Genomic DNA, 11431 nt, shown 5'->3' on the forward strand with positions numbered 1-11431 from the left:
CTCTAAAGTTTTGGTAGGGAGAATTGAATCCCAATCAAAGCTAGAATCTAGAGGCCATTTTTTTGGCTTTTCGCAGCACAGCCCAGAAGGAGTCAGAGACCTTTTTTTTAAAACTTTTGCAGCTCCTGTCACAATTAATTAGGCGAAGATTTTGTAGCTTCTTCCACAATTAACTTTTGCAACTCCTTTCCAACGACATTCTGAAAAAAAAAAAAAAATTCCAGTCAATGGAATTTAATCGAAGCCAGCTTTTTTTTTTAAAAACTTTTGCGTCTCCTGCCGAGGTGTGTCAACTGGGCAGCCAGTCTTTTTAAAAAAAAAAAAAAATTTCATTTGCTATCGAGCTGACACAGCCCGGCAACCATTGTTTTTTTTTTTTTTTTTTTAATTTTTGGATTTTGTTGTCCGGCTGACTAAGCCTAGCAACAATAGTTTTGCACTAACCCATTGTCAGACCACCATTCTTCTGAATTTTTTTTTATCAGCAATATTCTGAGTAATTAGCCTGAAAAATGCGACGGTCACCTCGGAGTGGTTAAATCTTTGAAGAAGCCATCGAAATCCTATTAATGACCATCAACTTGAAATTTCATACTTTGATTGGATCCATTATGTAGTAATATAAGATATTCAGCCCCACTAGTCCCCCAAATCCAGAAAAAAATGGTAATTCAAATAATTAACTTGATATTTAAGTACAATCATCATTACAGGAAGTATCAAAAGAATGACAACTTAACTAGGTAAAGATACAGTTGTACTACTATGATAAAAAACAATTGCTCAAGCTGGGATCCTATTCCATGGTTTTCTTTCCAGGAATAGAAAATAAAGAATTGAACTTTTGGGTGTAGAGAAAGAATCGAAAAAACCAAAAATAAAATAAAATAAAATAAAATTAGAGACCAGAAGCGAAAGGCACATTGGTGGCCGGCAACCAAGAATTGCCAGCAATGAAGTTTCCGACTGTGAATTTAGAAGCCTCTGCTGCACTAGTTATCACGTGATACCCCTTCCAATTTACCCTCTTTGCAGTTGACGAGCCAGGCCCTGTATTAGCATATTCTCCGTAGTATAGGGTATCCAGAGCAAAATTACCACTCCAGGGCAGCCAACCAGCTGGATCAATTAGACCATCAAGAAATGTTTTCATAAACACCGTTCTTGAATATTGTTGCCATGGCCTTCCAAGATATGTCTTGACTGAGCTCTGCACTGGCTTCAAATCCGAAGCAGCTGTAACTCTGGAATTGTGGATAGATATTCCAGTGTTTTGGTTGGGATCGGTTCTACCTTGTGCTGTGATAGTGTTTGTCTTGTTCGGAGGATTTCTTGAATAAAGATTGCAATTCTGGAAAACGACAGCAGCATTTCCGAATATGTAGTCAACAGTTCCATAAACATCGCATTCGCTGTAAAATTGTCTTTGCGAGTGGACGTAAAGGGTGTCTTGATAGCCTTCAAAGCTGCACTGGTAGAAGACAGAGAGATCGGAACCAGATCGAAGAGCTACTGCTTGGTGATTTTGAGGTCCGGCTGTGTTCCTAAATGTAATTCCTCGAGCAATGAATCCATCACCAACAACCGCTGAAATTATGAAGACAGGAACACTGTCAGCTCCGTTACAATTTCTACACATGAATATTCAAATACAATTCGAAAACCAACATCACTTTATAGGGCTGCCATGCATGCAAAGAAGAAGTCCTTTATTCATCGAGCATGCATGTTGTTAACAAACAAGTTCGTGGTGTAATTTGTGCTAAAAGAAATCTTTGTTGATATTCATTTATGTCCAAGTTATGTAAAATCTCTTCTAGCTAGGTGTAATATATATATATATATATACACACACACACACGCACGCACACACACTTCATATTCGAAAATCAACATTACCACAACTTATGTGTGTGTGTATATATATAAACTAAAATTGCTTTCTTTGTAAGCTTAACTTACCAACGGTTGCAGATTTGAAAGTGGTGGTACCACCGCCAACGCTACTGCTTCCCGTGATAATGGTTTTTCCAATACCATCACCAACCAACATGATATTCTTCAACTTAGTTCCAATCTCCACATTTTCCTTATACGTTCCAGCCTTTACGTGTATCACATGCCTTCCATTACCCGATCGTGTCGCTGCAGCAGCTACAGCTGCTGCAACCGTCTTAAAGTTGCCCGAACCATCTTGTGCTACCACAGCATTCGGTGTTGGAGATGAAGACTGCAAGAGTTTCCTGTCGCCCGGAGTCACCCAAGTTGGGAACCCCTCCTTATAACTTGGCTCATTATATCCCACTTTGTTTAGGGATAATGTGTTACTAATCAAACAGCTAACATTGTTTGACATCAAGGGCACAAGATGATCAGCAACACCAAGCTCAATGAACCCTTGTTTGCAGGTCTCAAGATTGGTGAGTGCTGTGCTGAGCCAAGTTTGTGCATCAACTGCATTGCACTTGGTGTAAGGATCAACAGTTTTGTTAATCCTGACAATGGTGCTTTCATATAGCTCTAAACAATCTTCCCACGCGGCCTTTTCGCGCTCATCTCGACATTTTGAGCCGAGGTTATTGGTGTTTTCTTGGGCATGCACGGCACGTTCTAAGGCAAGATTGAGTGACATCTTGAAAAAATCGGACTTCCCTTTTATGGGATAGTTATAGCCATATTTAGGGCTTTGCGACAAGAAATATTCACATGGTTGTGGATATGGGGTTTGTGCACACCATGATTTTATTGATGGCGGAGGAGGAATATTTCTAGCGAGGGCAGGAGAAACAAAAACAGTCATGAACAGAAAAATTGCCAACGGGAATGCCATTGCTAACTTAGAGATCAACATGTCAGTATATGGGTGGATTTGATCAAGATGATGAAACTGGAAGACTAAGGAAATTGAAAGCCTTGTAATTAGCTTAGCTTGTGCGGAGTACTTTGAGGATGAGCTTTGGGTGACTATAAATAGAAGTGCAAGCAAAAACATTGGGCGGTCTAGTCTAAAACGTTGGATGTGGGGTAGGGATGCACCTTCTTCGTTCCTTTTATCATATAGTTGAAAAGTAGTAAAGCAATTCAATATTCTGAATTTTCTGATTTTGCCTGCGGAGACTAAATCTAATCATGAAATATATAGTAACAGCTATTACTATATATAGTGAGTTATATATTATTTTCATTGACTTGATGACAATCCAGGAATGGATGAGGAAATTAGACTCAGCACATGACGCGTCTAGGTTATATTCTGATCTTTAGTTTATGATTACCTTATTGCAGAGAATGATTGTGATGGAATATTCAGCATTGACAGTAAGTGTTGAATGGGTTACGGGGAAGCTAGCTAGACAAGGACGCACAAGTTTTTGTTGGGATTTGAGTATCACAATTCACAAGTTGAGTTGTTGTCCAATTTAAATCAGTTGCACTCCCTCCGTCCCACTTTGATAGTCTTGTTTTCCTTTTTCGTCTGTCCCAAATTGTAATCCACTTTCCAATTGAAGAATGTAATTGTATTTTAATTTTTCTAAAATACCCTTATTCAATGTAAGTTGTTGTTACTATAAACCTACCCCATTTAATGAGAGTTGATTCTTTTTTTACTATCAATTCAAGTTCCCATAAAGTTGTACTCTAATTAATGTGAGGGTATTTTAGAACAATAGCTACCTAAATTGATTGTTCCAACAAAATTAACTATTTTTTATTAAACTGTGTGAAAAAAGAATCAGGACTATCAAATTGGGACGGAGGGAGTATAATTTTTGGAACATCTAATGGGAACTTGCACAACTTTAGTGTAAAACTTGGATTTGTAGCTCATATAACTAAATTTAAGTAAAACTTACGATTACACTATATAACTGTATGAATTTACCGGCAATGTTATTAAATGTATATAATTGATTTGAACTGGAGCTTGTGACACCTCAAAACCTTCTGGTTCCTGATCACCTTTCACATTTGCTTTTGATTGCCTCAGCACATTTCCCATTTTGGAAGCTAAATTAATTGATCGAATAAATAAAAAATAAAATTGAGTTTGTTTGGATTGAAGATTATTTGAAAAACCAAAATTTTATAATCATACGGTAACACTTTTTTATAATTTGATGTATTAGAAATAAAAAATGGTGATTAAAAATTTAAAAAAACAATTGAAAATTTTGTTTATGATGTAAGAAATTTTTCTTTTTCAAATATTTTCCAATCCAAACACGTTTGACAGTACGTGGTAGTGACATATTACTTGATCGAATATTATGTGTTGCAATGTGTAAGCTGTTTGTACCAAATTAAATTAACCTTACTCGAAAAGTTAGGCCTAGTTTGGAAAGCTATTTTTCTACAAAAAAATTATTATATTTTTTGTAAATATATTTCTCAATCATCTTTTTGTCTAACATATATCAAATCATTACAGTGTATATATATATATTTTACAGAAACGGCTGAAAATAGCTATCCAAATGGTCTCTAAGATAGAGGGACTAACTGAAAATCGGCCAAGAAATCAAGAAAGCAACATAGTAATAAAATTATCAATCAGTGCTAATAAATTCTTTCACGTATGTAACGGACTTGGATGTGAATTCATTCAAGGAGTGATCGAGAACCCAAACAGAATGGGCATGTCATTTCTGTATTAATTGTTTCTGCACAGATTATTAAGTTTGAAAGTGAATGGTATAATCATTTTTCTGTAAATGATCTAAGTAACTTTTCCATGAGATGAATAGTGCTATTTTGGACTTGTATTAACCCAATGAAGAAACCAATTTGTACTTTGGTTTTAAAAAACTGCTGAGTGGACTTAGCTGTTAGGCATTTCAGAAAACCAGTCTTAACATTGGACGCTGACATTTCAATGTCTTTTTCTTTCGGGGGTGGCAATTCATGCGTAAATTACCTTGGCTTCTTAAGAGCAGTATTTCATTGGTAGGTTGCTAAGGTTTAAAGAGGACGTGTGGAATTAAAGGCACACGAAATTTGGGTCATTCGCGTGCTGTATTGCGATTGTGGCCACCATTCTCTTAGTCAATTATCCAAAAGATGTGGTGGGGAAGGGCACCAAAGTCTAAGCTTAGCTGTTAGTTAGTTAAGGATGACAATATTCTTGACGTTATGAAAAGTAAAAGGTGAAAACAAAAGTGAGTAGGACTTTTCTTTTTATTCTATGCTTTTGCGCTGTAACTAGGTTGCAGGCCTCGATATTTGGCTAAATTATACATATTTCCCCTGTAGTTAAGCTCATTATCACATGATCTCTTTAAGGCTTCAAATATCCAGTTTAGCAACTATAATTTTATATAAAATAAAAATTTAGCAAAACAAATAATATTTATCACATTGTTAGTCGAAATACTAGCGTTTCCCTTAGTTAAGTACTAATTTAATACAATAGTTTTAGCCAACTTTACATAGATAATAAGAGGATTATGTAAACAATTGTAAAAATCATAGAAAGGTAAAGTAAATATTCATGCAAATCGTAAGGGAGTTAAGTGGATGATAAAATTCCGTACAATTATTTCTTGGAGCATGTCTACTTTAATCACTTGGATAGTATTTATTTGGACACTTTTTATTTGCTTGCATCATAAACACATTTTTCAATTATTTTTTTATCTCATATAAATTACATGAAAAAGTATTACAGTATGTTTTTCAAAAAATTATCCCAAATAATCTCCTATCCAAACATACAAACTATTGCTAGTAGTACTTTCTATTCATATTTCACTTTGTACAGAACAATAAGGGGTTGTATGATTATTTTGAAACTTTAGGGGGTCTTATGACATTATTCAAAGTTACAAGAAGGTTATATGTATTTTACTCTTGAGAATTAGACTCCAAAATGTCAAAAAAAAGTGATCATACAGATTTGCGTTTCAATACATAACACCAAAAGTAAAAATCAAACTGTCTCATTAACTAGTAATCTAGCATATGTCTTTATGATAATTATCGAAGACTTGAAATGTCCTCTACCTAGAAATTTGACATCACTAGTCTGCTTTGTGACTAGTATATTCAATATCTGAATTCTGCAACTGGGTTCAAATTCAAGTAGCTATCCTGTCTATTTTGATGGTTTTCTTTCACATTACATACGCCACATAATTCATGGACAGGATAGCATTAATTTGTTGAATTACTTCATTGAGTGCTGCTGCTCTTTTGCTTCGTGGAAACAACTCTTAATAAGAAAAAAAAAATGCAATGCTGATGACTGCTGAGCTTTCGACTTCAAATTATTCCATTTTTTCTAACTTTTAATTGTCGTCATTTCTCTATTTTCTATTTATTTATCTTTTTGTCTGTTAGACAACTAAGGATAAAGCAAATTAAGCTAAATCTCCTAATAATTTACAGAGCCACATAATTCATGGGCAGGATAGCATTAATTTGTTGAATTACTTCATTGAGTGCTGCTGCTCTTTTGCTTCGTGGAAACAACTCTTAATAAGAAAAAAAAAAATGCAATGCTGATGACTGCTGAGCTTTCGACTTCAAATTATTCCATTTTTTCTAACTTTTAATTGTCGTCATTTCTCTATTTTCTATTTATTTATCTTTTTGTCTGTTAGACAACTAAGGATAAAGCAAATTAAGCTAAATCTCCTAATAATTTACAGAGAATTGTAAGAGACTTGTTATTATTTTTTGTGGTATGAATTGAGGATGTTTGAAACAATTCCTAACAACTCATGGCAGATCTATGTATTGGCTGATAAGTAGATATTTTACATGTTTTAAGTGTGTTTTATTGGTTAGTTTTGTGTGTTTTATTTAGTTTTATAGCTAATTAACTAAGTTTCTAGTGAAAATATGCATTTTATGGTTTAAGGGATAAAAATTGCATTTCTATGGATTTTAATGGTGAAAACTTCATGTTTTTGTAGGTTTAAGGATTCAATCATTAAATGATATGATATGAGAAGATATTTCGATGATTGATGATGATTTGAAATAGTTTAAAGAAGATATGAAGTGCAAGAGAGGAAATGCAATCAAGAATAAAAGGAAGCAAGTTTCACATCTTTGATACCTTGTGATATTTCGACAATATCTTGAGTTACAATAATCGGATTGAGATGATTTTTAAACAATTTTGAACCTAAGAGACAGGTCTATATTTGGTATGAAGACATCGAAATCCAGTTCAATCGTTTTCATAGTAAAAAAGTCGAAATACAGAAGTGAAACTCTGTTGTCGAAAGCTGAAATAGAGCTCTGATCAATTGATGGTATTTCGGTCATATCTCCTGCAACCATTCTTGCCCCTGTCCCTAAACTCCAGCTTCTTCCTTTCGTCTGATGAGAGGAAAAAGAAATAGACAGGAAAGAAATGGGAATGAAGCAGAAAAATGGTAGGCTAAAAGTCAGAAGAAGCAGAAAGTGATAGTACAAAGGAAGAAGGGAAAGGCACGGAAGAACAGGAGGAAAGGTGCAGGTGAAAAACCAAAATTCAGCTCAAATAGTGAGCTACTATTCTGGAAGCCTGCTATGTCTAGAAAGGCAAACACATAATTTTGAGGAAAAGGACAAAAATGCCCTAGAATAGTTATACACTGTTTAGACTAGGGTACACCTTATGAGGTTATTGCTGGAAAAAACAAAAACACAATAGCTGCTTCATTTTGCAACGTGGATCAACGTGGGAGACCTATTTGGTTTGCATTTTTCTAAATTTTTTGTAGAAAAATTACTATAGCTACTTGATATATGTAAGATAAAAAAGTGATTGGAAATGTGTTCACGGAAAATATAGCAATTTTTCTTCGAAAAATTACTGTCCACGCAAGGCAAGTTTTTATATATATATGTAAGATCTAGAAGAAAACCATTAAAAACAACAAAACATACAGAAAAACATGATTCCAATTTCCAATTAACATCACCCGCTAACAAGAATGTCAATCGATGCTACTTAATCCATTTCGTATTTATATAAGGTTATAATAAACAGATTGTGATCTTTGGTTGGTTTGAAGAAGTTTGCTAGTTTGACATATATATATATATATATATATATATATATATATATATATATGAAAGTAACTATTTTAATTAGATCTATTTCTCACTCCTACATGGCAAGTCTAATTGAAGAGAATTAATAAGTTATGGATCACTTGGGTGTTACCCATATTGAATCCTATTTGGAATATATTACATGTTTAAAAATTATCTCTAATTTTAAAATAAATTTAAAAAATTACTAATTTTATCTTAATAATATTGCTTTAACAAACAACTAATCTTATCTCAATGATTCTGCTTTCTATCAAATTATTACATGTAGGACTATAGTAAAATCTTTTTTAAATCACAATTATTGAAATCTTAGATATCCCAAATTACTTTCTTAATCATAGTTATTGAAATCTTACATATCCCAAATTACTTCCTTTCACCATTGTACTGTTTATTAATATTCAAAATTTTCATCATTTCTTCCTTTAATTTTGAATTAACTTAGTGTAAAAAAGAGAATTAATTGTTACACTGACAGATTTATCAATATTGTTCGAAATTGAATATTTATTGATGAAGAAAAATGGATTTTTGGATTTTTTTTCTACTTAATTAAATATGAATATATAATTCTAGGTTTATGGTCATTATAAAAATTAAATTATCTAAAAGAATATTTGTAAAGAAAAGGAATATCTACCAAGTTTTTTATATGGAATACATTATTTAATATCTACTATGATATTATAGTGAAAGTATGTAAACAAATTTTTAAAAATTAGTAAATAATTGAACATTTAGAATATATTAATTTTTTAAAGTTAATACAAATGAACATGTAGGATTACTATTAATTTTTGTATTTAAATTATTTATATTTGTATAAATTCACAATAAATAAAAAAAAAGACCTTGTTAAAGCATGGATAAAATTCTAGTGTATGTTGAAAAAATCTATGGTTTAACAATCAAATTTGACAATTCCATCCTTTTTCTGCTTATCAAGTCGAAAAAGACAGAATAAGTTAAAATGTACTTGTGGGTATAAAGTCTCCGACCGTTGCTTTATTGACTAATGTTGACAAATGCGACGGTCAACACAAAGTGCCTAAATCTTGAAGAAGTCATCGAGATCCTAATTAACCATGACCATGAACTTGAAATTTCATCCATGACAATCAACTTGAAATTTCATACTTTGATCAGATCAATTATGTGGATAGTAGTATAAGATATTCAGCACCATTAGTCTCCCAAATCAAGAAAAAATGGTAATCCAAATAATTAACTTGATATTTAAGACAACCATCATTACTGGAGGTGTGAAAGAATGACAAATTAACTAATAAATTAGATACGGTCGTACTACTAGGATAAAAACCAATTGCTGTAGCTGAGATCCTATTCCGTGGTTTTCCTTACCAGGAATAGGTATAGACATTAATTTTTTCAGTGCTAAATAAAAAATAAAGAATTGAACTTGTGGGAGTATAGAATTAGAGACCAGAAGTGAAAGGCACATTGGTGGCTTGCAACCAAGAATTGCCGGCAACGAAGTTTCCGACTGTGAATTTAGAAGCCTCTGTTGCACTAGTTATCACGTGATACCCCTTCCAGTTTACCCTGTTTGCAGTTGACGAACCAGGCCCTGTATTAGCATATTCTCCGTAGTATAAGGTATCTAGAGCAAAATTACCACTCCAGGGCAGCCAACCAGCTGGATCAATTAAACCATCAAGAAATGTTTTCATAAACACCGTTCTTGAATATTGTTGCCATGGCCTTCCAAGATATGTCTTGACTGAGCTCTGCGCTGGCTTCAAATCCGATGCAGCTGTAACTCTGGAATTGTGGATAGATATTCCAGTGTTTTGGTTGGGATCGGTTCTACCTTGTGCTGTGATAGTGTTTATCTTGTTCGGAGGATTTCTTGAATAAAGATTGCAATTCTGGAAAACGACAGCAGCATTTCCGAATATGTAGTCAACAGTTCCATAAACATCGCATTCCCTGTAAAATTGTCTGTCGGAGTGGACGTAAAGGGTATCTTGATAGCCTTCAAAGCTGCACTGGTAGAAAACAGAGAGATCGGAACCAGATCGAAGAGCTACTGCTTGGTGATTTTGAGGTCCGGCTGTGTTCCTAAATGTAATTCCTTGAGCAATGAATCCATCACCAACAACCGCTGAAATTATGTAGACACGAATATTGTCAGCTTCGTTACAATTTTCTACAAATGAATATTCAAATACAAGTCGAAAACCAACATCACTTTATAGGGCTGCCATGCATGCAAAGAAGTTCTTTATACATCGAGCATACATCGTGGTGTAATTTGTGCTTTAGAGAAACCTTTCTTGATATTCATTTCATTTCTGTTCCAAGTTATGTAAAATCTCTTCCAGCTAGGTGTTATATATATATATATATATATATATTTGAAAACCAACATCACCACAACTTATGTGTGTGTGCGCATATATATAAACTATAATTGCCTTCTTTGTAAGCTTAACTTACCAACTGTTGCAGATTTGAAAGTGGTGGTACCACCGCCAACGCTGTTGCTTCCCGTGATAATAGTTTTTCCAATACCATCACCAACCAACATGATATTCTTCAACTTAGTTCCAATCTCCACATTTTCCTTATACGTTCCAGCCTTTACGTGTATCACATACCTTCCATTACCCGATCGTGTCGCTGCAGCAGCTACAGCTGCAGCAACCGTCTTAAAGTTGCCCGAACCATCTTGAGCTACCACAGCATTTGGTGTTGGAGATGAAGACTGCAAGAGTTTCCTGTCGCCCGGAGTCACCCAAGTTGGGAACCCCTCCTTGTAACTTGGCTCATTATATCCCACTTTGTTTAGGGATAAAGTGTTACTAATCAAACAACTGACATTGTTTGACATCAAGGGCACAAGATGATCAGCAACACCAAGCTCAATGAACCCTTGTTTGCAGGTCTCAAGATTGGTGAGTGCTGTGCTGAGCCAAGTTTGTGCTTCAACTGCATTGCACTTGGTGTAAGGATCAACAGTTTTGTTAATCTTGACAATGGTGCTTTCATATAGCTCTAAGCAATCTTCCCACGCAGCCTTTTCACGCTCATTTTGACATTTTGAGCCGAGATTATTGGTGTTTTCTTGGGCATGCACGGCACGTTCTAAGGCAAGATTGAGTGACATCTTGAGAAAATCGGACTTCCCTTTTATGGGATAACCATAGCCATATTTAGGGTTTTGAGACAAGAAATATTCGCATGGTTGTGGATATGGGGTTTGTGCACACCATGATTTTACTGATGGTGGAGGAGGAATGTTTCTAGAAATGGCCGGAGAAACAAAAGCAGTCATGAACAGAAAAATTGCCAAAGGGAATGCCATTGCTACCTTAGGGAACATGTCAAAATATAGGTAGATTTGATCAAGATGATGAAA

General features: G+C 34.4%; 2 protein-coding genes across 2 annotated transcripts; both read right to left on the reverse strand.

Moving 5' to 3' along the window:
• Nucleotides 1-865: 865 nt before the first annotated feature.
• Nucleotides 866-2856, reverse strand: LOC113765808 (pectinesterase 2-like). Its single transcript, XM_027310059.1, has 2 exons — nucleotides 1963-2856; nucleotides 866-1587 (listed from the first exon to the last, which is right to left on the reverse strand). The coding sequence occupies exons 1-2, from the start codon at nucleotides 2849-2851 to the stop codon at nucleotides 899-901; spliced, it is 1578 nt and encodes a 525-aa protein (XP_027165860.1). The 5' UTR covers nucleotides 2852-2856; the 3' UTR covers nucleotides 866-898.
• Nucleotides 2857-9367: 6511 nt separating this feature from the next.
• LOC113766843 (pectinesterase 2-like) lies at nucleotides 9368-11194 on the reverse strand. Its single transcript, XM_027311002.1, has 2 exons — nucleotides 10510-11194; nucleotides 9368-10174 (listed from the first exon to the last, which is right to left on the reverse strand). Exons 1-2 carry the CDS (start codon nucleotides 11177-11179, stop codon nucleotides 9486-9488), a joined length of 1359 nt encoding a protein of 452 aa, XP_027166803.1. The 5' UTR covers nucleotides 11180-11194; the 3' UTR covers nucleotides 9368-9485.
• Between the last annotated feature and the right edge of the window lie 237 nt (nucleotides 11195-11431).

Source organism: Coffea eugenioides, chromosome 3, assembly GCF_003713205.1.
Source record: "Coffea eugenioides isolate CCC68of chromosome 3, Ceug_1.0, whole genome shotgun sequence".
Taxonomy (NCBI): Eukaryota; Viridiplantae; Streptophyta; class Magnoliopsida; order Gentianales; family Rubiaceae; genus Coffea; species Coffea eugenioides.